The sequence below is a fragment of the Pezoporus occidentalis genome, unplaced genomic scaffold (genome assembly GCF_034315485.1).
Source record: "Pezoporus occidentalis ecotype Australia unplaced genomic scaffold, CSIRO_AGI_Poc_V1 ctg5, whole genome shotgun sequence".
NCBI classification, from domain to species: domain Eukaryota; kingdom Metazoa; phylum Chordata; class Aves; order Psittaciformes; family Psittacidae; genus Pezoporus; species Pezoporus occidentalis.
In genome coordinates, this window is record NW_026915835.1 from 12,838,947 (window position 1) to 12,865,988 (window position 27,042).

Here is a 27,042-nt window from a genome sequence, read left to right on the forward strand (position 1 = left end):
TTTTGCAAGTTATACTTCAAGTTTCTACACTGGCTTTTACTTCAAATTATTTTCATCCTAGGCACTGTCAAATTCTAAACCTGCAAATTTCACCTGAGAGAAACATCATTATGTACAGTTTTCTGCTTAAAAATTTTCTCCTCTTAAGAGTATAATTTTATTGTATGCTTTACCATTTTGTGAAGCTGTGTTCATACTTTCTATGGTACAAAATCTAGCAAAACAAGCTCTTCCCAGCCCTCCAAATCAATTTCTATACCACTAGAGAATATTCCGGACATTTTGACTAAAATGGCTGAAGACAGTAGCTTAAAAACATTCAGTTTTAAGGCTAATACCTACATTTCTCAAAAATTGATGTTTAAGTGCTTGTATGCACTACATTGACCAGTTTTCCTGATTACCACCAATGTGCAAAACATGCAACAAAATCTGGAACTTACCCATCACAGCATATCATACAATGGAACTGGACTGGAAAGGACTTTAAAGAACATCTAGTTCCAAACCACTGCCACAGGTAGGGACAGAATTTATACTGTGTATCTTTTGCAAATAAAGAATCTTACCAGCTTTAATATGATACTTGCTAAATAGATGTGCAAATTATAGGAGGTATCTGCCTATGATATCTCAAGTGCAACTAAATTAGAAAGTTACAGTTTGATACCTACAGCAATGAAAGGTTAGAAGAATATTCTTTGGAAAGCAAAGAGAGATACCACCATTTTTGTATCACTGATACAAAACACTGATTCTACTATTATCTCTTGCTATCAAAGAAAGAAGCTTTGAAAAGCAAATTCTGAAAATCATTTTCAAAAGCCTTACCATCTACAGCAAGAGCCCTGTGCAACAGGTCCTTGGCTGCCCGTACAACAGCACTCACGACAGAAAGAGCCCTGCTACAATTTTTATCTTCTTCATTAGCTTTGTTCAACAGCTGTGATTGCAGATCTCCATCGTACTCACTCCTGGATGGTGGATTAAAGTAAGTTCACAAAATACAAAATCATATTTAAAAAAACCTGTGCCTGACTGATTTTTGGCATAGAATAAGCAAAACAATTTATGATGAAGCAGTAAAGGAAACAGAGAGACCACAGAGGATATTTGGGGGCAGTGCCTCAGTTTTAGCCCTCTGCAATCTTTTCATTTGGCAGAAAATATTAAAAGCATTTTTCTGAACTGTTTCTTTTGACTAGATGCTTTTCAAACCACAGAAATACATTAATTGCTGTGCTCTTCCAAGCCCAACCACCCATCTTGATGAAAACAGACTACTACTAAATGCATCACAGAAACGAGTACAACTATTTCAAAGGATACTTCTGCAGTAACATAACTGGGGAAAAGATTCTCCTTCCATATTCTAAAGATTAATTTTGATTTTGAAATACAACTGTAGGCTTACCCATAACAAATACGTTTTTTTCTTTGTAATCCACTCTATGTCAAATTAGGTTCTCATAAACAACGTTATCCATAAAATTATTTCAGTAAGGTATACAGAAGATCTGGTTTGATTACTTTTTCAAAGCAGTCAAATGATAATTGCAAACTAGTTCAAGCCTTCAATATGACAGTGATTAAGCCTTGACATAGACAACTGTCCTGGGTTTAAACCATGACAACAACTAAAACCTCTTAATCAACATGTAAAACAAAACTTCCCATTCTCTTGTAGATTTCTTGTGTTTGTCAAAAAAAAAAATCTGATCTTTCACAACACGATTCCAGAACATTAAGATTCCAGGACTTGCATGCCAGAATGCTCAAGAACTTTACTTGGAGCAGTTCTGTACACAAAAAGGATACCTGTCTTTCTCTCTGACTTAAATTAGCCACTCTGACAAAAAAGCTTTTATTTTTTCTTTTTGCCTTTTTTTTTTTGTCAGCGTGTCCTAGAATTGTAGTTTTGCTCAAGCCTTTTTAATTTTAATTTATTAGTGACTGACAGTGGGTGCAATTCCAACTGCGTACTTTTCCAACAAATCCTTCTAAAGCATTTCTGCCCTTATCAGAAGTGTGTTAACACATTCCTTTTCATATGGCCTTCCGTGGCATTTGCATAAGCAGCAATTCTATCTGTATTTGAGCATCCTTAAAAAAAATAAATAAAAAAATCAAGTGTGACTCTTACAAGCTCTGTTCTGTAATAATTGAGTGAACATTTGTTCCTTCCCTATGAACAAACCAAAACCTCAAATCATTATATATCAATCTGGGAATCCTCAAACAAAGTCCATGACTATAGTCACACATCAGGTAACATTTAAGTTTCTGTTGTCCAAGCAAATTTCAAAAGACATTCTGACTACAGGCAGCAGTATGCAATTTTTCCAAACAGAACTTAATTTATTCTGTAACGGCTCTTAGTTCTGCTATTATGGTCCTCAAAAGCTTCTCAGAATTTTATCACAGTTGAAACAAAAAAACCTGAGACTGTTCTGAAGAAAGCACTTCAGTGTGGTTTTTTTGCCATATGTTAGCTTATTTTTAAGTTAGAGTGCCTTGAAGCTTCCATTTATTGAAGTTTTCTGTCCTTTTCTGAAATCAAAGTAATTGTTATTTCTCCTTTATTCCCACTTTTGCTGATATAAAAGCATATATATTCTAGGAATGTGAATAAATGTTTTCCTTGTCTTTTTTCTTCCTTCTTACATAATATGATACTTTATAATTATGAATCTTCATAATAAAATTACTCAAAATGCTGGAGGAATTCCCTAAACATAGGTGGCCAAGGTTCAAGGAGACCAAATCAACAGAAGTATGATATACACCACTGCAATTCCATTCTTTCATAATCAATTACTGTTATTACGGACAGGCTGGATCTTTGAGTACAGCCAATCTCACGTTTTAGAAGTGAAGAACTATCTTTTATCTTCAAATAGACCCGTTACGACCATTTTATTGGGAATTTTATTTCTTCATATTTTATCTTCTTTAACACTTTAAGAGCAACGTTACTGTGATTTAGTCCAAAATATGTCACTTGTTGTAGCATCTTTTCATCTTATGTATGTACATCTCACACATAATAAAATAGCAAAGTGAATTACTATTTCTTACTCCTTTGTTCCTTGGACCTACTGTTGATTAGCCTTTTATGAAAAAAATTGAGATTTGAGTAAAAGATGTGACACCTTTTTTTTTCTGCAGAGATAGTAGTAATTCATACATTCAGGTGCTGACGTATTTTGAAAACCATGTCTTCATGCATATCAGTGTACATACACACATCAAAAATCAAAGTAATGCTTTCTGCAAAAGCATTACCTTAAGTGAATTCTTACTATTACCCTGAAAGATTAAATTAAAGCTTCCCTGCAGGACAGTCAGATGTTTCCGTTTATCTTTTTCAGGCTGTTGCAATTTCTCTTTCTACAACTTTGAACTCTACAGTACGAGAAGACAGTTCCTACATAAACAGACCTTGCTTCATTATATAATGCAATCCTTTCTGGGAACAGAGGAAGGAACTAAATGAAATCAGAGAGATAAACATTCCAGCAAAAATCTCATGGGTTATAGAAAAACACACAAGACTGAAGTGGTGCATCTTACCAGCTCCCTATACTACAGCTTTAAAGCCATAGACAACGGACCTTGTAATGGAGGTCAACCATCAAATTATTTGCCAAGTCAAAAAAAAACCAGAATCTAAAACAAGACCGGAAGAAGCACCAGTAAAACTGCTGTTGCAAAAATTGTCAAGTCTGAAACTACACAGGAAGAACACAGTACTACTGTTAAAGAAACTCTTTCCTCAAACACACTCCAGATGTATTTCTTTCTGTTACTTCTCAAAAACATATGTGGTATAATTGCACTACAATGGTTTTATTTACTTTTCTTAGAAATGGATTATGACAACACACAAACCTGTAATAAAGAATCTGTGGAATTTGTCCTCGTGTTTGGTTTGTGCCATTACTGCTCAGACTACATGTACTAAATGTAAATGTTACACCATCTGGACACTGAACTGTGGTCATTCCTCCATCTCCGTTGGCAGTCCGGCTTCCATAATTCCTCAAGCGAACCGCATATTTCACATTTTCCTTCAAAAGGAGAGCCAAAAATAGTACTGATTATACAACAAGTTAGACTTCATGGTATTGGGAAAGCTATTATTTTATACTAATAGTGAAGAGCCTGAAAAGTCCTTCAAAACACTATGAATGAATTTAACTGGGAAAGATCCAGCATTTTAACAAAAGTCAAAGCTGTTCTTTGTTCCCCACCAATGGGCCATAACTTAAGTAAAATATTACTCCTAATTACTTGAAAAGTGACCAGGTATCCAAGAAAATGAGCTATCAAATTGCATGCAAAAAAAGTTGCACATTCAAGAATATTCTGAAATTACTAAACAGTTGCAATCTATCTTATGCTATTATTAAAATTGAGATTTAATTTCTTTTGGCTGTTAAAATTTAAAAGAATTTGAACTTTTCAGTTAGAGTGAAACAGAGACTTGATAAAGCAAACATGTCAAGAGCAAATTTATACACAAACCCCCAAATTTACATTGAACATTCTGATTTTTGTTATCTAGAGAAGTCATATGAAACCTACAGATCTGCACTTCTTTTATTTACCTTCAGTGGCACAACTTTGTCAAGTCTGATTTCAGCTATGTCACTGGGAGAATCATCTGTGGTGTAAGTTCCTTTAACCAACTCTAAAGATGTCCATCTGTGTGAATGAGTTGAATCTCCAGTATGATCACTCTGATTCAAAGAAACAATACTTTTATAATGTAAATACATGACACATTTATGCAATTGTGCATGTTTTCTTGCATAAATTGTTACATACATCATTACAAATACACCAAAGCTGAAAAAGCTGTTCAGAATCAAGAGTAAAGCCCTTCTGCTAAAAAGGAAATTACTGAGCAAAGAAGTTAATTTACCATAGCAACCTATGCTTGCCCTCTGGAAGAAGTTAGAACAATCAGTTAAATTGAACGGGTGAGGTATAAAAGAACAGAGGTTTTTCTTTATTACAAGAACACACAATACAGTTTTATGCTTCTTCTAAGAGAACAACACACAAAACATCTGTAGCTACAGCCTGACCATATTGGTAACAACCCCTTTCTTCAACTGTTGGTTTAAATTGTTTTAAAGTGGTCCCCTTTATTTCTTAGTTTTCTTTGCAGCTGATACTAATTTACATTTAGCTCCAGGAAGTGAAAGACCCACTATACTTCAAATATTATTTGTCATAAATTAAGATTTTGAGACCATAAGAAGGATAATCTCTAATTAGGATAATCATAATCTGGATATGGTATGTAGCTAGCAATACCACAAAAATCACCACCACAGGCAAACAAAAACCCCTGTTACCAGTGTACCGTTTCACAGGTAGCCTAGACTGTAAAGTAATGTAATAATATAGTCTTACTTTCTGAAACGTACTACAAAAAACTCCGAGGTTACTTCTGTTCAAATTGATTTTGCAAATGCAGTACTTACATCATCAACTAACACTTCCAACTCATATTCATGAATTCCTCCTCCACCATAAACAGAAAATCCTACTACAACTACACCAGGTTTATCGACAGAGAAACATATTGCATCAGGGGATCCATTTCCAGTATTCCAGCTTCTTCCCTGACTTGTTTTAGTGAATCGGTTTGGAGTGGATTTCACAGAATGGAGAGAATTCAGCCCATCAACCTGTACAATGTTAAAAGCAAGCACCAGAAAAAAATTACATGCTAAAAATTAAGTAACTTTAATAAAGTGAACTAAATGATGAGATTTTCAACTGGGCAAATTTTAAAAATCAACTGACAAAACATAGAAGATGCCACTAATAGGACTTCTATTCAATACTGACTAAAAAGAAAATGTAATCTCTGGCAACTGGAAATTAAACTAGAAATAGTTAGGAATGTGATTTCTATTTTTTTTTTTTAAGAATTTAAATATGTATTTTATAGGATGAATTAGCAGCTATAAAATTTCTGTCACAGTGTGTATCACATTCATAATATACTTGTCCTGAAAGACTTCTAGGCATGATTTCATAGAATCTTTACCTCAGATCCTAATGCTGATGCTGTGAGCTCACTCACAATACTAGCAAGCAACCCACAGGTATTAGAAACCAGATGTGAAGAGAAAAGTTCATTTTCTCTTCTAAGGCTGTTCCGTACTGGTAGAACAACAATGACCAACATCTTTTCCAGCACTTCCCGAAAGCTTGTCATGCCTGAAACATTTTCTTCACTCTGCATTATGAAGAGAAAAATGACAAATTACATCATTCTTACAATGTTCTTTAAACAAAACAAAACACTGATTTTCACATATTATAAGCATTAGATAACTGAGAAACCAGTGATCTCTTAAAAATATGAAACTGTCTAGAGGGTAAGAAAAAAAAATTAATTCTCAAAGCTATTAGAGAATCTATTCCTTTGTCAACAGATAAATAGCTACCTTTGCTCTCGTGAGACCTCACCTGAAGTATTGTGTACAGTTCTGGTGTCCTCAACATGAAAAGGACATGGAACTGTTGGAACAAGTCCAGAGGAGGGCCATGAGGATGATGAGGGGCTGGAGCACCTCACGTTGAAGACAGGCTGAGAAAGTTGAGGCTGTTCAGCCCAGAGAAGGCTGCATAGAGACCTCACAGCAGCCTTCCAGTATCTGAAGGGGGCCTATAAGGATGCTGGAGAGGGACTCTTCATTAGCGACTGTAGTGACAGGACAAGGGGTAACAGGTTCAAACTTAAACAGGGCAGGTTTAGATTGGATATAAGGAAGAAGTTCTTTACTGTGAGGGTGGTGAGGCACTGGAATGGGCTGCCCAGGGAAGTTGTGAATGCTCCATCCCTGGCGGTGTTCAAGGCCAAGATGGACACAGCCTTGGGGTGACATGGTTTAGTGTGAGCTGTCCCTGCCCATGGCGGGGGGTTGGAACTAGATGATCTTAAGGTACTTTCCAACCCTCACTATTTTATGTTTCTATGATTCTATAGAATTCTTCATGTCAGTGTCCTCCCTAATGTCTAAAAATAAACTCAGAAGCTTTTGGCTTTGAAGTTAGCAAAGAGACTCTTCCATGCAAACAGGCAGAATAAAACCTATGGTGGGATGATTATAAAAACAACTGTTCTTTACTGAATGAAGACTATGAAAAAAAATCTAAGCTTAGGCATCTACTGTATCTTCTACCTAGCTATAACACCCACTATTTTTTGAAACAGTTACCCATACTGATAGTCATTCACAATAAGGAATCACCTTATTGATATTTCGAATAAGGAATCACCTCTACTGATTGTGTCTTTCTTACCATTTTGTCTCCCAAAAATATCCAAGTAGTAAACAGATAGGAAAGACAATCAGGTCAAACAAACCTGCAGAGATGCCTGCACAGAACTCTTTCTATCTTTAGCAGTTAAGAGGCAGCAGGTACCCAAGATGGAAATACTGTCTTTGCATTTAATATTTTGGTGATTTTCCTCTTCATTAATTTGCACAGGTGTTTTCTCAATCTGTGAAAACTTTTAGCATAATAATGGCCTACTGGAATACATTCCACAGCATAACTGTGTATTTTATGAAGAACAGCATTCTTCTGAACTTACCTTTTGCTAAGGTCTCTGGTTGCTCCAAACTTTTGTCATTGGAAGACTCAACAATTATCCTTTATTTACATTTCATAGATAACTAGTAATTTTGTAAGATCTTACCCCTCTTGTCTTCCAAAGTAAAGAATACTATTTAGTAGTCCCATATCTTTGATTATCATCTTTACCCTTTTTTTCCTGTAAATCTACTCTGAAATAACAGAACTGCAATACTATGACACTTGGGAGCCCAAAGGTTTAACAACCTTTGATAGAACTATATGAACTGGTCTTCTTTTGTCTACCTGCTTGCTGACTCCTTTAAAAAATCCAATTTGAGACATGACTCTATTACCAAAGCTGTGTTGACTCTTCCTAAAAACACTGAATCTACCCATATGTTAATTCTTGTGATTATGAAAAGAGCTAAAAATTGTTGCAGAAAACACTATGCAATGGAAAACAACTCCAAACTGTATTGTTACCAATTTAGTATTGCTCAGACATTCTTCAAACAAGAAATAATTGGAATACTTCCAAAAGATGAAATTTGGACAAAATAACAGGTTTCTAAAACAGGGTTTTTTTGGAAAAAAAAAAAGCTCAGACAAATTCAGCTACATCCTTATAAAGCTAAAACTTCAACTTACATAACTGGGTTTTGTTGCAAAGTAAAACAAGTCATTAAATTTTTAGAATATATCCTAACCTGACTAAGCTTTTCCATGTGGGCAACCAAAAGAGGAAAACGATGGGCCAGAGCAGAGTCATTCTCAGTGCTGACTTGTTTAACCATTGATCGCAGCAATGCTTCTCCATCATAAGCAATTGGAAAGATAGAGGTCAGTTTTACTGAAGTATGGCAGAGAGCAGACATAACTGCAGCAAGAAGCCGGCTATTGGAGGTTTTGAAGTTTGCTTCCTGGATGTCCTAAAAATATAAACAGAAATTAACAGACTGGTACCGTTGCATTCCAAGTAAATGAAGAAACTACTTTTGAAAATGAACTTTCCCGTTCTATCACAAGAACAATTTAGAGAAAGCATTTCATATACTTATAGCTTTCCTGTTAATTTTACATTATCTTCTCTCATGAGCTTCCACTGAGATCTTTCAAATTGGAGTAATTAAAATTTGTTGGTTGACATGTTTTAAAATAAACAACCAATTAAAAATTACTTCTGAAATTATGACACCCTTTGTATACAAAGCATGTATTTTAAATGCTTTAATTAGAATATATTAAAGAACTGATTCTTCATTGAATTTTTATATGCTAAATGAATTTCCATACAAATTCAAAAGGAAATTGTTTACATCTCACTTGAATCAATGCAAGCAAGCAACTACACTGTTTGAATGGCGATTGTCCATTCACAGTAAGCAAGACACTTAAAAAAAAAAAAGTTGTTGATTGTAGAATAATATTGCCAGCTTCTCATATACCTTGCTGGATCAGAACACTACTGTTAACATTTAATAATGAGAAATTATTCAACTATTAGTAATGCGTACAAAAAACGTCACATGTATGCTCCTAAGCAATATCCAGCAAGGGTAATCACATACAAGGCATGGTCTCAACACCGAAAAAGCAGGTGCAAACAGTTACCAGCACCACAAATTTTCTTCAGTGTCCCAGAGAGAATTTTACTGCTAATGGAGACAGAAGCTCCTAAGCTCCTATTGAACTTGTACACAACAGAATTTGAACTGCAAACTAGACTAAACACCCAAAAAGGCTTTAAATACTGCTTGGCTTCTCTTTGTGCTAAAGGGAAAGCTGAGCTGTAGCATTTATTTATGCCATTTTAATGTACCTGGTCCAAACAATTCAACAAGTCACAAAGACATGCCCACTGGAGAGCTGGTGTTGGGTAAAATGAGTGAAAACAAGCTGTGAATGTGTTATGACATTCTTGAAGAACAGCTTCTAAAAGAGTGAGAGGCTGACTGAGGTATCCTTGTGGATCATTGTCCAGCTTCACCATGCAATGATCAACTCCTTCAGATAAAATTTTTCTCAGCAAGGTCCTTGTTTTTCCAATGCAATCTGCTAATTTGCTTGTTTCTTCTACCACTGCCTTAGCTGTAGCTAGAAGGTTAGATGAAGAGGAGCATTAGATGTAAAATAAACAAAAAATTTTCATACTAAAATGCACATTTTACATGCTGATAAACCAACCAGAATTTAGCAATGCTGATAAAGCTATATTCAGGGAAACTAATTTCAGAAGGAAAAAAAGGGTGTTAAACTACATCACAGAAACCTGAATATCAGAAACTTCCAGTTTTTCAGAATCACAGACCGGTGTCCCACAGGCAGGGACACCTTCCTCTAAGCCAGGTTGCTCAAAGCCCCATCCCACTTGGTCTTACATAAGCACTGCTAACCTACAGGCATGAAAAACAGATACTGTCCTCAAATTTAAATTGTGCTCACCAGCAAAGCAACTACTATGTACAAAACCAAACAAACAAAAAAACCACTAAAAAAACCCAAAGCCCCAAATAGTCCAAAAAAACCTCAACTGTCAAGCCAAAAAATAAATTAACTTTTAAACATACAAAAGTTAGTGTAAACATCTGGTGTTGGATGCTTAATTATGCAGATTATTGCAAGTGTCCCATTTCTGACAGCAAGCCTCTTAATCGTTCCAATAAAACCATCTGTACAGGCAATTTCATCTGATAGCATACTGTACATGAATACTTAGATCACATTTTGAACCTTCTGTAGATTATTTGCTGATAAATATGAAACAAGCAAATTAAGATGATGTTCTGGTTTAATGAATACCTGATATTGGATATATTTCACAGGTGTAGACCCTCAGCAATCTCAGGCAGCAAGTGCCCACAAAACGCAACCTTTCTAAATCCAAAAGAGTAGCAGTGTATTGGAATCCTTTAAGTCCCCGAAGTTCTTCAACTCCCAGCACCAGTGTTGTCCAGCTCCAGTGAAGAATGCTCAATAAAGATTCAAAGCATTCCTATTCAGGTTATGAAAAATAGAAAAGACAGATTTTGTGTTAAAAACAAAAACTGAACTTTCAGCATCAGTGTAAGATGAGAAGCAAATAGCATTTATAGCCATGTTTATTATGAAAACATATTTATGTCTACACATCTACCGTACAACACACAAATCCTATCTGCTTGAGAATAAAGAGCACTGAGAATGAAGGGAAGACTGCACTGTAATAGCATACTAAAAGCAATTTATATCATATATGTTACGTATGTTATTTGTGTGTGGAAGTCTCCCAGTTATTTAAGATCTAGATTCTTCAATACATTTTACTTGCTTCGTCTACATATGACTAGTGTAATACTCACTTTTAACAGAATATATTTTTGTCATAACAGCAAAGACTTATCAGGCCCGTCTCTTGGTCTTTGAACAGTTAGCATTTGCAGGGTGATGGGAACTATATCACATTTACAGTACTTGAAAGTTCAACAGAAGCACATGATAGTCCACAAAAACTCAAGGACTTAAAAAGTTTTGTTCTTCCAAAAATTGTTTTCTAGTATTATTAAGTATGGTTGATAGTTTCATAAAGTTGTACCTCAGAAGGCAAACTACAAGTATTTGGTATTGAAGGCTTTCAAGCTGCAGGTATACCTTCAAGCTGCAACAGTCAAGTTAATTGTTCAAAAATTAATTATAAAATAATGTTTCAGAAAGCCAAAACTCTCCTCTTATCCCAAGTCAGATCATGAGGGATAACAGCACCAAACTAATGAAGGATGCAATACAAAGAATTAAAAGTAGTAAGAGTTCATAGCTTAGTGCATTTTTTTAAGCAAACATATATTAAGAGTAGCTATTATTATGCCAATAAAATCATTACTAAAATGATGTAGATAATATATTTGTAAAAGAAACCTGAACAGAAGGTAATTCTGATACTTAGAAAATACAGAAGAAAAGGAGAATACATAAATGAAAGCAAGGGGGCTAAGAAAACTGGACTGTGTGTGGCCATATGGAAGCAGTAAATTCAATGTAACTATCTGTGGAGAATACTGACAGTACTGTAATACAGTATAAAATATAAACCAGGACAGAACTGGAAAAAAATCATTGCTTGTAACACATAAGGAAGGGACCATACTTTAAAAAAACACGATGATTGAATTTGCCTTGTCCTGCACACTAATACTGCATTTCAATTAATGCAGTATTTCACACAATTTGACTAACCTCCTTGTATGTGAAGAACTGCAGATTATCTTCTATTAATAGTTGCAGTTCACTGGGCCTATTAATAATACTCTTTTCCTCAGCATATGGAAGTTAAATTGAATGCTATCTGATCCTCAGCATACACTGGAATGCATCCAAGAGGAAGACAAATCTCACCAGTGACAGTAATTTAAAAGCCATGGAAGACAGCATATAGTAAAGCTCCCTCAAAACTCAAAAAAACATGCTAATATTAATTGACTGCCAGGGAGTAAGGCTTGCATACTGACTACAACCAGCAAGTATGAACCCCCAAATCTAAGTAGGCTCAACCTTGTAAAACAAATGTATTTCTAGGCTCTTACCCTCACGTCAATATGAAGCTTAACATCTGAAATATTCAGGAAAAGTTAAAATAAGATAAATACATAAAATTGAGATATAAGATACATATATATTTCAGTTTAACTAACTTCTGCCTGATAAAGCAGACACAAAAATATCGTTATTTCCACATTTACATCTTCCTGTTTTCCAAGTATGAATGAACTTGCAGGGAACACAGATTTTTGATAATACTCACCACTGAGACAGTTCTTGCAAAAGATCTCTTTAAAATATGCACAGGTTCACTGGTTTGCTGTTTTCCTTTAGATGCACTGCCATCACTTGTTGGCAACCTGGAAGAACAATTTAAAGAACTGACTTGGAAGTCTGCACTTTTTACTTTTAACAGTTCTTACTGTTTGTATTGTTCAAGTGGAACACAAGTGAAAGAAATTTTAAAGGTAATTAACAAAAAAATATTCAATTTCAGTATAACTTCTTCCAGTTCCTAATTGTTCTAGAACAGTAATGAAATATCTAAAATTGTGTTCAATTGGCAGGATTATGACAACCAATAATAAAGTTCAGATTTAATAACACATGAAATTATTACAAGTATTTACTTGTAATAAGATGACATTTTTAAGACTAGAAGCATTATTCCTTAAAGAACAGTAGTTTTGTGGAGGTAAAAATATATATGGAGATATAAAAAAATACAGACAGCACTTATTACTACAGCAGTTCTCCTTTTGTGCCACTCATGGCTCTTCAGCCATATCCTTCCTTCAGAGGCACCTACTGCCATCTATCCATGGAAATCACTCAAATGATAATAGGTTATGCCAAGAATTTAAGTGCATCAGTCAAAATGAAGCTTTGCTCTGGAGAGATAGAGATCTATGGACACAAAGCTTATCAGTCAAAGCAAGCTGCTCTGATAAGAGACTCTGAAAAGGACATGCTTACAAAAGACATAGCAAAAGAACTGCTATGAAGAAATTCCAAGCTTCAGAATTAATGTGGGAGCAGGTGGCTACATATGTGTGTATATACACATATATATATACACACACATATATATATATACATGCATAAAATATAAAATTAGGGTTTGTATATATCTGAGGAAGTCTGAAAACTATACCAGCAATACAGCAAAAGAGCTCTGGCTTTTGAAAACAGAACTACATAACGTTTAACATGAGAATAGTAAGTTTATGGTAACTTATTGTAAAGGACAATTAGATGTTCCTTTGCTTCTTTGGATCCTTTTTTTGCAGGATTGAGGGCTGGTGTTCATTAAGTTCATCTGTTTGACAGTATACTGCTCCTAAACTAAGGCCTACTAAATAGAATACTTCCTAACTAGTAAAAAAATGAAGCATATTAGGTGAAACCATGAGGCTTTACAGAACTAAATGAAAGTCTCAGAACACAATATATGAAAAATGGCTGCAAGAAAAACTGCAAAGAAAAAAATGTTGTTATAATTGGTTTATTACATTTCTCAAAGAGACTAAATTTTCCTCAAAAATTTTCAGATACTGATTTCCTTAGCCTAATACAGTAATAATTTCATGAAACATACACTTACTTTAACTAGGCTTCTATTTAAAAAACATGCCAATAAATTGTTCTAAATAGATATCCAAATGTTACCTGTATAGTAACTGTGGGATCTGCCCTGCATTAACATCTGTACCATTATTTGATTTCTTGGAACTTTTAAACTGAAATACAACACTGAAAGAGAAATAATCCAATTATTAGTCCAGTCATATTAGATACCTCCTTTTGTATTAAAAAAATAAAAAATAATTAAAAAAATATACCCATCATCTGTAGTAATAGAGGCCTGTCCATGAGATCCACAGTCACTGCTGGGTCCTGACACTCTTGCCCAGGCAACATACCACCAGCCAGCTTGTAGGAGTACTGGTTCATCAAACATCATTGCATACTTCTCTCTGGGATAAAGAGATTTTGAAAAAGATATACATGAATTAGTTTTCAAATTAATTTTTAATGAATTCCACCCTGCTTGTAAAAATAAATTGAGAATTAATGGAATTTAGTTAGTAATGTCAATTATCTATTAATATTTAGAAAGTAAAAATATTTCATTGAAAAAAACTTTAATAATTAAAAAGATAAATCAGAAGGACCTACAAATGCCTAAGTGTAGCTTGACCTTGCATTTTGAAACAATCAGATATCAAATACCAAACAGAGTAAAGAAAGATTTAGTTAAATTAACATACACAAGCATAATTACATTTAATACATGATACTGCAAATAAAATATTAATTATAAAATATTGTCTATATTATTTTAATTCAATTCCATAAAGTTTTTGTAAATGACAACAGCTTATATGTGAATTCTTAGGAATTACACATGAATATTTAAGAAAGTATACATTTAGGAGTATTGGTACATAAGAATTAAACCTAAAAGAAGTAGTCATGGATGATGTGAATGTTAAATTATTTCATAACAGGGAATGAAAAAGCAGCTAAACATGGCTAATCCCATCCTTAAGCACAAAATCTTTCAAACAATAACTGCTTGTATTCTAACGAGCTGAAGCACAATAACTCTTCTTTTGGTTATGATAATTTCATACTGCAGTAAGTTTAATGATGAACTGTTTAATGAACCCATTTATGCTTGAAGGCATTTTTTTGATAGAAGCATTCAAAAGATCTGCTGCAATGTCTTCTCTTCTCATCACAGGAATACGTGATTTGACTTTGATTTATATAAGAACAAGTGAGAAATGATTTTGGCTGCTTTTAATTTAATGTCATAGTGGTCTAGTGAGGTATTTGGTGTTTTACTGCTTAACCCAATACACTTCGTGTGCAAGTTTTACATCACCTGCTACAAAATCCTAATGATACAGATCATCTCTGATATTTAAAGTGATTTTAAAATGTGCATAAATAGAGTAAAAATAAAGATCAAGAAGTAGGTAGCCACAGGTAAGGAAAACATCTTACCTAGCAGCACAATCATATGCTAAGACATCTGTTTCAGCAAGAAGATCTCCATCAGTCTCATGGTCTCCTCCATCTGGACCCAATTCAAACAACTAGTGGAGTAAGAAGAAAAGGTAAAAATATGTCTTAGGTGTTAGAAACCTTACAATACCACTTTTTCCTGTCTGGCATTCTGGAAACTGTCTACTTCTATTCCTTCTCCCCAAAAGTAACTGTCAGTTACTATCACTAACAGACTTGTGACTCACACAAATTCCCACCCGGAAATCAGGATTTTTTACTATCATTAACCGTCAAAAAATAGCAACTGACACTAACTTCCCCCCTCCTCCCCTCCCCCCCCAACCTTATGCCCAGATATATTCTTAAGTGGAGAAACTCCACTTGCAGGCAGGTCAAACAGAGCATTCAAGAAAGGCAAAGATGTGCAGAAGGGGCAGGCTTCTGTCACAGACTGAAATGCACTAAAGATCTACTCAACCTCTCTGGAAAAGGAGAGCTTGACTGTTTAGCAGAGTTAGTCAACAGTGTCATAAACGGTGACTAGGACAAAAGATGATACCTTTTGCAAAAGAACTTGGGTTTCTTCGTCAAAAATAATTTTTAGAGTTTGAGGAGTTTGAAAAAGGATCATGACGCATGACTTCCCTTGCAAAAACCTATTTAACACACATCTTATCTGCAGTATGACTGGCAATTCTTATTTTGGCTATAAGCTAATCCTAAACAACCAGAAACAAATTGAAAAAGTATTACTACTGTGATTTCACAGGCTTATTACCTTCAGTATATAAATATTAGTCATGGGTTATTTTTTTTTTTGTAAAGTTTCTCGGATTTTCTTATTCATTTGCAATATTTAATCACTGTGTTAAACTACAATAAAGTACAGCTACTTATTTTGGCTCTCCTATTGACTTATGCAAACACTACTGCTAAGCATATGCCATCTATTTCCCTAAAACAAACCTGAATACCTAGTCATCTGAAAACAGAAAAAAGATAACTCAACAACCCACTAAATGTCAAGTAGCAACAAAAAAGTATTCTGAATATATAAATCACATATAAATCTCAGATATTGGATCCTTCCCTTACATTATGTTTCACGGAGTTTCTGAAATCCTTATTAAATGCTGGAACAGAAGTTACTTATTGGAAACCAGAGTTCTGTCATCACACTGTGTGTTTATGTGAGGTTTTTCATACAAAGTCAGGTTTATTTATTTTAAGTCAGCACACATGCTCCAGCCCTAATCATTCTTACATTTGGCACAAACCAGAGTTAAGTATCTTTGGTGCCATTCACTCTCAGTTAAATAATCCCAGCTAAGAAATTACAGTTAAGCACTCTTTTCCTGGTTATGAGAAGCAGTCCCTCATGCTAGTTAGAACCAGATGCAATTCTAACTTGAAGCCCATAACACCAATTTTTTGCAGGTGGACCTCTGAGCTTTGTATAAATAGATCACAGAACCTTTTAGCCCACTGCCCACTGCACAAGACACCTGTAAGATGGCACAGAATTTAGTGAAGACTAGGCCAATTCTTGACAAGAAGATTCTCAGATGTCTAATTCAACCACCTTACCTGCATAGGTTTCATTACTTCTCACTGAAAAGATGTGTTCTAGCTCTATTACAAGTGCTTTTAATATACAGCAAACCACTCATTCATCAAGAAATAAGATTAATCAGATTTTAGCTGGCATTTCTAAAGTTTTGATTTGACACATAATATTGTTTAAAATCAAACTAAAAAGCTTACCTTTATTTTAGCGGTGTATTCACCCCTACCTCCAAATAGACCAAGACCACCTAACAAAATATCTGTATCAGCACAGAAACGGATAGCTTCTACTGAGTGGGCTGAATAACCCCAGCCTCCTCCATGACCTGCAGGGAAAAAAAAAAATAAGAGCAAAAATACAGTTAATCTATCTTAGTCTTTCATTCTGCAAGCTGACTGGCTTATGCTACGAAATTACACTGAGTACATACTTTCAAATCTGTTAACAACACTGTAGTCCTCTTTCGAGTAAACTTTCATTACTGCTTGAGTCTCTTCTTCCATATTTGCTACACCCATTTTTAAGTCCTGCATAGCAGCCAAAGTATCAAGACAACCTAAAAGAAAGCAAAACCAAAAAGAAGTCAAAATTTTTCACTGTTGATTATAATCAGCAAAATGGAAATAACCAAACATACGCTACCAAATAGAATTATAGCTTCGATCAGGTCAAGGGTCACTGCTGTAGAATCTCAAGGCTCACTACGGAAGATCAATTTCATTGATCTTCACATTTCTGGATTTCCGAAGGGCAAACTTTGGCCTCTTCAATCAATTGCTAAGGGAAGTATCACGGCAAAGGGTACTAGGTGGTAAAGGGCCTCAAGATAGTTGGTCAGCATTCAAGGACCACTTCTTCCAAGCTCAGGAGCAGAGTGTCCCAATGAGTAGGAAGTCAAGTAGGGGAGCCAGGAGACCAGCATGGTTAAACAAGGAACTGCTGGGCAAACTCACATGGAAAAAAAGAATCTATGGATTATGGAAGGAGGGGCTGGCCACTTGGGAGGAATATAGGACAGCTGTTAGAGGATGTAGCGAAGCAATTAGGACAGCTAAGGCCTCCTTGGAACTTAATCTTGCAAGTCGGGTCAAGGACAACAGAAAGGGCTTCTTCAAATACATGGCGAATAAAACTAACACAAGAAGCAGTATAGGCCCACTGCTGAACAAGGTGGGTGCCCTGGAGACAGAGGATATAAAGAAGACAAGAGGTGTTGAATGCCTTCTTTGCCTCTGTCTTTACTCCTGCAGGCTCTCCCTGGGAGACCCAGATTCCTATAGCCCCAGAAGGAGTCAGGATAAAGGAGGAGTTTGCTTTGGTGGATGAGGATTCCATTAGGGATCAGTTAAGTAATCTGGACATCTATAAATTGATGGATCCAGATGGAATACACCCACGGGTGCTGAGGGAGCTGGCGGAGGTCATTGCTGAGCCACTCTCCATCATCTTTGGTAAGTGGTGGGAAACAGGAGAGGTGCCTGAGGACTGGAGGATGGCAAATGTCACGCCAGCCTATAAGAAGGGCAAGAAGGAGGACCCGGGTAATTATAGACCGGTCAGCCTTACCTCCATCCCTGGAAAGGTGATGGAACAACTTATTCTTGACACCATCTCTAGACATATCAAGGATGAGGGGGTCATTAAGAGCAGCCAACATGGCTTTACCAAGGGGAAGTCATGTTTGACCAACCTTATAGCCTTCTATGAGCAAGTAACTAGGTGGCTGGATGATGGTAGAGCGGTAGATGTGGTTTTTCTTGATTTCAGTAAGGCATTTGATATGTCTCCCACAGCATCCTCATAGATAAGCTAAGGAAGCGTGGGCTTGATGATCAGGTAGTGAGGTGGATCAAGAACTGGTTGGAAGGAAGAAGGCAGAGAGTTGTGGTCAATGGGGCAGAATCTAGCTGGAGGTCTGCGACTAGTGGAGTCCCTCAGGCGTCGGTGCTGGGACCAGTGCTGTTTAATATTTTCATCAACGACCTGGATGAGGGAACTGAATGTACCCTCAGCAAGTTTGCTGATGATACTAAACTGGGAGGAGTGGCTGACACACCAGAGGGCTGTGTTGCCATTCAGCGAGACCTGGACAGGCTGGAGAGTTGGGTGGAGAGGAACTTGATGAAATTCAACAAGGGCAAGTGTAGAGTCTTGCATCTGGGGAAGAACAACCCCATGTACCAGTACAGGTTGGAGGCTGACCTGCTGGACAGTAGCGAAGAGGAAAGGGACCTGGGGGTCCTGATGGATAGGAGGATGACCATGAGCCAGCAATGCGCCCTTGTGGCCAAGAAGGCCAATGGCATCCTAGGGTGCATTAGAAAGGGTGTGGTTAGTAGGTCAAGAGAGGTTCTCCTCCCCCTCTACTCTGCCTTGGTGAGGCCGCATCTGGAATATTGTGTCCAGTTCTGGGCCCCTCAGCTCAAGAAGGACAGGAAATTGCTTGAAAGAGTCCAGCGCAGAGCTACAGAGGTGATTAAGGGAATGGAACATCTCTCTTATGAGGAGAGGCTGAGGGAGCTGGGTCTCTTTAGCTTGGAGAAGAGGAGACTGAGGGGTGACCTCATCAATGTTTACAAATATGTAAAGGGTGAGTGTCAGGATGATGGAGCTAGGTTTTTTTCAGTGATGTCCAGTGACAGGACAAGGGGCAATGGGTGTAAACTGGAGCATAGGAGGTTCCATGTGAACATCAGGAAAAATTTCTTTACTGTGAGAGTGACAGATCACTGGAACAGGTTGCCCAGGGGGACTGTGGAGTCTCCTACATTGGAGATATTCAAGGCCCGCCTGGACAAGTTCCTGTGTGATGTACTCTAGATTACCCTGCTCTTGCAGGAGGGTTGGACTAGATGATCTTTTGAGGTCCCTTCCAACTCTTAGGATTCTGTGATTTTGTGATTTAAATTACTCATTTTCTAGAATAACGAAGTAATGTGATTAAATCTACTTTGCAACTTTTACAATGGTAAATAAATTACCAGCAACACCTTATTTTTTTTTTCCGTTTTAGATTTCCCGTATTACAAAAAAAGAGTTGAAGTAGTAACAATTATGGGCAGATTTGAATGTCCCTGCCCATAACAGGTGGGGTTGGAACTAGATGATCTTTAAGGTCCCTTTGAACCCAAACCATTCTATGATTCTAACTTAAAATTTATCCCATATCTCATACACACTGAAGGATGCAACACAAGGAACAGATCCCTCATCACAATCGGTGAGCAAGTGACCCAAAATGACTTCCAGAGCTCTGCTTTGAAGCACTGTGTATGTTGTATATGGCCAGTTTTCGTATTAATATCATGGGATTATTTTTGTTTTGTTAGGCCTTTTAGACTACTTCCATCAGAACTCTAAACCCCTCTAGCACCATTAAGATAGCAGAAGATATCTATTTTGATTAAAAATAATGCATAGCAGCCAGATCATAAGTGTTAAAAAGCAACGGTGAAAGATTACAAAGTAAGATTTTAACTCAAAAAAAAAAATAAATCAGAAAACTGTTAGATTAGGATTCATGTATACATTAAAGAATGTTTCTTTATTTCATCTAAGCTTCTGACTCATCAACTATAAACGTATACCTAGAATGTGCAAAGCTGCATGAGATCTTGTTGTTAGAGCTTTAGAACCAGTTGGTAGGGCAAGTTCTGGACTCAAAATACTACACCGGGATTGCATGTCTGGAGCTGAGGGAAGTCTGGAATCCGCAACTACTGCATTGTAACTCCACAGTTCCCTAGCATTTGGACGAAACCTAGAGCAAGGCAAAACAGAGTTAAAAAAAACCAAACTTTCACCTACTAAAAAAATAAAAAATCTAACTGATAATTAAATTTTATAAGCTATTTAATGTAAAACACAAATTGTTACACCAAACACATACAAACTTTACTAGCACAACACACTAGGAAATGGAAAGACAAAAACACATTTACTGTACTTCAAGTCAAACAGTATTATGAGCTTAGAAATTTCTGAAAATGTTATATACTTTTCAAAGCTAATATTAATATGGTATAATCTATTAAGAAGCATGAATTAACTAGCAAAGCACTAGATATAACGGGAGGTAAGCTCAAAAATGAAAAAGATGCCAACTGAAAATGAAATGGTTACCTTCAAATAAGAGTGAAAATATCTTGAGAAATCCAATACATTTTGTTTGGGCTTTTTTAAATGGGTAACATCACTTCATAAGATTACAAGGGATTATAGAAAAGGGCAGCATAAACAAGGAATACAAAGACTTTCTATATTATAGATGAACATGGAGAAATTAAGATTAACATAGATTAACATGGAGAAAAAGAAAAAAAGAAAAAAATTATGTCATTGATGTCACTGTGTAAAACGAAGAAACAAAACCCCTGGGAATGTTTTGAATAAGCACAAAAAAGAATTTTCACTTGGTACGCTTTTCTAAATTGGGTTAAGATGGTCTAACTAACGGAGAAAGAAACGGTTTTGATGAAAAATATTACAGGAAACCTATATTCAGGATTTCAATAAATGTGCAAGTTTATACACACTGACCTACAAAATTATTTAACCACTCGAATTTCACTACTACCTGGAGAAGGTTATAAAGAAAATCTTTAAAATCTACACAATCAAGAATGCTGTCTCTCTGCACAGAGAAACAGAATTTAAAAAGGCATGAATAAAAACATCCAGGAATAATTAATATACCAGATACTTCACTACTGAAGGGCATATTCATTAATGTCTCTCTTCGTCTGTTTTAGTATTTTCTATTACATAAGAATGGAATTCTGGATGAATGCATCCAAAGTAGGATGTAAGTAGCCTACAGACACAATGATCTATTAAGGATCTGATCCTACATGACACTATAATTTTCAGATGAATACAGTTGGCTCTCTGCTTTATTCTGTGATTATTTTTGTTTTTTTTTTCCTAAGTCTTCAAACAGTTTAAACATAACTGATCACCTGCACTTGGACAAAAGTCAAATTTCATTCACAATACGTGGCTAACATAGCTTTTAAATCATTATAGAAGAATTGGATGTTACAATTCTGTTTTGGAACAAGCACTTTTGATCTATGCCTGCTCAAAGACTCCACTGAAAGCAACCATCCCGAAGAGCATGAAATAACTACAACCAGAATTTGAAAGTCTAAGCCATCTAAATAAATACTTTATGTTGACTTCCCAAAATGTCATAATTGAAACGAATACAATTACTCTACCCCTTCTCCTATAAAGTCTTAACCAATAATACCAGACAGAAGAATGAAGATTTAAGATATAAGGCTGTGGAAGCTGGGTATGGCAAGAAAATTATGCAGTGAAGTGTTAAGTGTATGGAGCAAATAAGGGAAGAGTGAAAACAGTAAATAAGCTGAAGAGATTGGAGTTCTCCAAACATCATGAGATGGAAAAGAAAATAATTAAAAAAAAAAAAATTAAAAAAGAAAAAAAAAATCAGGCAAGAGATGTTTGTTTCTGGCCTACCTGAACAGATCTTCCAGACAAAAAAAAAAATAAAAAATTGTTCTTCATTTTCTAGGGAAATGAGCATATCAATCTCCAGCCTCCCAAAATATTTTAAATAGTATTTCTATACTACAACTTTAATAGCTATAATCCACACTTGCCTCCAAATAACATCATAGACAGGATCCAGACACACACCAGAACCTTGAAGGTCTTCCTGCTCAGAATCATTAAATGTTTTGCAACTGCCATCTACTTTATTTATCAGAAGACATTTGAAAGGAGGAGGTTCTGATATTGAAGCTGGTACCAAACCTAGATCAGGGAGCAATAAGAGCAGAAAAACATGAAGATTCCACTCATTATGCGGCATTATTCTCAGACTAAAGCCAAAACACCATACAGTAACAACTATTTGAAAGAAAATTAACTCTATCCCAGCTGAAACCAGGACAAGCATTAACGTAACAGGGAAGAATAGATATACTGTTACTGCAAAAAATAAAACGCAGTAAGAATTAAATGCAAGAAAAGTTTAGATTTTTACATTCTTATTTTTAATAAAACTGATTTCTAAAGGAACTAGGATCACCATGTGCAGTACAACTAGACAGCCAAAATATTTTAATTCCCTCCATTCACATTTTTGACCTGTTGCTCCTCCACTGTTCACATGACTGAAGCTATTTTTTCCTCTAATACTTCCATACGCATTTAAATATTATAGAAGAGCTCTTGCCTATTATATGTCGGCTTGCAAATATCTCTGATGTAGCAAGCACATGAGAATTAATGAGAGCTTCATCGATCCTGAGAAAAGTCTGGTCTCCACTTGCTCCAATCCATGTTGCTTTGCGTCCATATTTGGAGCCTATATTAGGCATAGGGGCTGGTTTTGCATTCCAGTAAGGCATATCCAGAATTGGTCTACCAAGCTGACCTTTCTATAGAGAGAATATAGAATTAGTATGTGACATGAAGTCTCAAAGATTAACAAGTTACTTTGACAGTTACAATATACAAAAGTAGTAATATGGACGAGGTATCTTACCACAAAATTACCTTCACAAAGTAGTGGCTACTCTAAGTGAAGCACTACACATTTAAATACAAGGAACAAGTTATAACCACAAAAATATTAAAGGCGACATTTTAAAACATGACAGACACAAAAGACACGCAGAAGTCATAAGTAGTTCTGTAAGAACAAGTATGACCGGTTTTGAAAAAAAAAAACAACAAACCAACTTTAAATACTAGCATATTCCCATGAGTAAGTATTATTATTATTTCCTTACTGAGAAACTTCCAAATGTGAAAACCTGGCCATCCATTAGGAGAATAGCTGTATGGTTGCTCCCAGCAGTAACTTGTGTACTAGGACCCGGTAATGCCTGCACCAAAGTGGGACATCCTCTGTATCAAAATAAATTAATTCTGTATTAATATATGTTTATGCAACATTTAACACATACATCAGTATTATAAGGATTTCAATGTCTGTGAAATGTATTCACTATGTTCACATACTACATGGAATCAGAGTCAATCAACACCTTACATATTAAAGAAACACAGGTTTCAAACACTGTACCAGATACTCAAGTATGCCATCTTGTAACGAGGAAGCAGATCAAGTATACTCTCTTCAGCTAAGCTCAAATTAGCATAGAATAAAACCAGTTAATTTAATATACAGTTGTAGGATTCCATTAATATTACTGTACTTATATACGTGTGTGTATATATAGGAAATACATTGCAATGAACCGCAGCAGTAAAAAAATTCTTTTGTGAGGATGCTGGTGAAACACTTAAAAAAAACCCCAAACTATCTGCATTATGAAGAATCAAAAGCCTTATACAGTTAGTACACCAGTACAATTACCAGAAGCAGCATCTATATAGCCTTCCTGAGATCACTTTCTAGGGGAACTATAAAAGAGAGAGGACTACCTACCTTATCAGCTTTCTAATGAATTATTATAATGCAAAGAATAGTGTGTTATTCTCCATTAGAAATGTAGAATAATGCATTCAAAACCTGCTCTCCATTAAAATCACAGACTCAAGAAAGAACAAACCTCTCCTAATGGTTTTCCAGAAAGATCTGAAAAAGTCTAATCCATGTGTCTCACAGGTATAAGAAAATAAATCTATTCCAGTAAAAATAATGGAAAAAAAACTCAACAGGATGATCAAAAAGCAAAGAAAGAAAACCTGAAGTGATGACTTGTAATACAAATAGCAGAAAAGATAAAAAAAAATAAATAAATATGAGATACTAGAACATGATCTCAATCCAACAAAGTGAATAGAAGCCTACAAGAACTGCACCAGACTCTGGTGAATGCCTACCTAGACTCTGGGGAATTCCCATAGTGAATGCCTACCTAGACTTCAAATTTATTGTGCACTTAGAAAGAATGCAAATTTGAAGAAGCAGTTATTCCCAAATAACTGTGTTTGGGAACTCTAATCCCAGAGAACAGCAGCACTATTTAAACTTACTTTTAAACACACACTTTCAAAAGTAAATTAACCTAAAATAAGAACAGTTTGTCTTATGATGGAATAAAAAAAGACAAGTGTCAAACCACGATCATCTAGCGATTGCTTAGCAGCTAATGTGCAAAAAGATGGGTTGTCTGCATACTCTTATTTTGGCTGAATTGCAGGTAGAACGCAAGCTGAGAAAGTAGGAGGAAGGAGAGGCACTGTGTTCAGCAGGGAAAGACAGATAATACGTGAACATCCAAAGATGTGAAACAGAGGAATGTAGCATGAAGACAGGCTGATGACTTGAAAGAGGGGGAACACAGGTATACAGAAAGAAATTATTCCTTTGTGGTGAATGTACCTTCCAGTGGGCAGTTCTAGTGGGGATGGAGAGAGTGAAGAGCTGCACAAAATCTGGCAGAGGATGCACAACATGACATTCATATATATAGTAGCCTTTTTTGGACTACAGGCACATGGGTTTGGACATCAGTAAGCTTATACACAGACACACAGAGCAAGTTCAGCAGCACCAACGATGAAATATCTTAAAACCAGAAAAAAGTATCACATTTGCCTCCCATAAACTTTAAGGAAGCTCAAAAAAGCACTGATGCAGAAACAAAATATAGTTAAGAACTAATGCAAATGCAATCCTGTTAAAGCAAAATACTTTTATTACAGTTTTTTCTTCCTCTCCCTCAAAATTCTGATAGCTGCAGGCACAGAATTACCAATCCTATGCTTTAAAGAAAAAAATGAAAAGCTGTGCATGAAATTCCCTTGGCAGGAGCAAAACAAAAACAGACAAGCAACTAGTGTAAAGAGATGTTGTACATTATCCTCTTAAACAGCTCTTTTATTAAACTAACCCAGTTTTTAGAATGGCCAGCTACAGTGTATCAACTAAAGAACTGAAAAGGAAAAAGCTTAAGACACTCAACTATGTCAAAAAAAATAAAGTGAAATTACAGAAAAATCGTTTTCACTTCATGAAAGGAGAATGGATCTTGAAAAATACAGTAAGCCAGTTTGACTGGTGTATATGTATATTCAAAACCTGCAAATACAATTGGCTGTTTCTCTATAACTCTAAAACTCAACACAGAAGAGCTCAGCATAGACAAGACTTAAGAGTCTGAGAGACTCTTTGAACAAAGTTTCGATAACTAGGGTTTCTCCATTTGAAAGGGAGAGAGGAAGAAGAAGTTGTCTTCTGAGATGGAGTTGACAGACACACTGCTGTCAAATCACAGATTCTTTGGCTTCTGGATATGGCACAGGTCAATCACTGAAGACCAACCTCAACTATACAGAAAGTAACCCAAGATGTCTTGGGAAGATGTAAGATTGCTGAATGAAAACCAGCAGATACACATGCATCAGCTAATTCAGGATCCCACAGAAGGTCCAAATGCATTTTGGCTGTCCACACCAAAACTCTCTTCAGTCCTGAAGGGTAAGCATTCCTGGGAGCACATGTGGTCTTTGAAACCCCATCCCACATTAACTGTTTGGACAACTGCTGTCCATAGTACTTATCCAGGCAATAGCTGGCTGCCAGCTCCAGAATGATGTCACTTGGGGCAAATGATCCTAGTGCTGCTGCAAACTCAGGTTCACCATGGGCTGTTACTTTGTAGTGGGTAAAAGGAAACCAGCAGTGACTTCTGCCAGTTGCAGGCAGAGTTGGACATAATGGAGTTAAGAAGAAAATTGAGGTTTTTTACATTTGAGGTAACTGGAAGTCTGGTGAAAAAATGTAAAGACTCACACATAAGAATTAAAGTCAGACAATGTACCTATAAACATGGCCCAATCAAACAGATGATGGAACACTTTTTTTTGCTAGAGATATTAACTGGGTATAGTGTCTACACTTCATCTTCAAACAGAACGTTGCTGACTGTCCATGGAAGGTCTGCTCATTTTCTTCCATGCTATCGTTGAACTTTCAGAAGCAAAATTACTTCAGGATTGTCTTACTTCAGGTGTTCCATTTCTCGAACTTCACTGTCAGATCATATTCTTCCTAACGTAGTGCTGAAGACAACAGTTTGCACAAGAAATTCAGGCGATATTTGAACAATAACAGAAAGATCCTAGAGTTTTAAGTTCCAGCTTCAACAGCAACCAACAGGCCTTTGCTTACTTGAATACAAGACATGCAAAGCATTTCTTGCTTCCACTTTCAACCCACCAGCATCTAATTTGATGAGAATATTAGCAGACTGACAAATCCTGCATGTAGCGAATAGCTCATCAATATCTGCCTCGGTGGATTTTACAATAGAAAGCCCACACAGACTAGTTTAATGGCTCCAACATACTGGCAAGGAAAAGATGGACTCCCAAGAAACAGATCACTTGCATTT

At 36.0% G+C, this 27,042-nt stretch overlaps 1 protein-coding gene across 12 annotated transcripts in view; it reads right to left on the minus strand.

Annotated features, from left to right (window-relative positions):
• Positions 1–27,042, minus strand: part of MYCBP2 (MYC binding protein 2) — a 182,715-nt gene that overhangs the window by 79,112 nt on the left and 76,561 nt on the right. For all 12 annotated transcript variants that reach the window (XM_062636926.1, XM_062636928.1, XM_062636931.1 and 9 more), the window contains 15 exons: positions 20,290–20,462; positions 17,133–17,258; positions 16,900–17,027; positions 15,133–15,224; positions 13,962–14,096; positions 13,789–13,872; positions 12,383–12,479; positions 10,408–10,600; positions 9,428–9,702; positions 8,316–8,537; positions 6,068–6,259; positions 5,496–5,702; positions 4,611–4,742; positions 3,892–4,070; positions 832–974 (listed from right to left, as the gene is read on the minus strand). In XM_062636926.1, the coding sequence (XP_062492910.1) occupies positions 832–974; positions 3,892–4,070; positions 4,611–4,742; positions 5,496–5,702; positions 6,068–6,259; positions 8,316–8,537; positions 9,428–9,702; positions 10,408–10,600; positions 12,383–12,479; positions 13,789–13,872; positions 13,962–14,096; positions 15,133–15,224; positions 16,900–17,027; positions 17,133–17,258; positions 20,290–20,462 (2,378 nt within the window). The remainder of the gene's footprint in view (positions 1–831; positions 975–3,891; positions 4,071–4,610; positions 4,743–5,495; positions 5,703–6,067; positions 6,260–8,315; positions 8,538–9,427; positions 9,703–10,407; positions 10,601–12,382; positions 12,480–13,788; positions 13,873–13,961; positions 14,097–15,132; positions 15,225–16,899; positions 17,028–17,132; positions 17,259–20,289; positions 20,463–27,042) is intronic.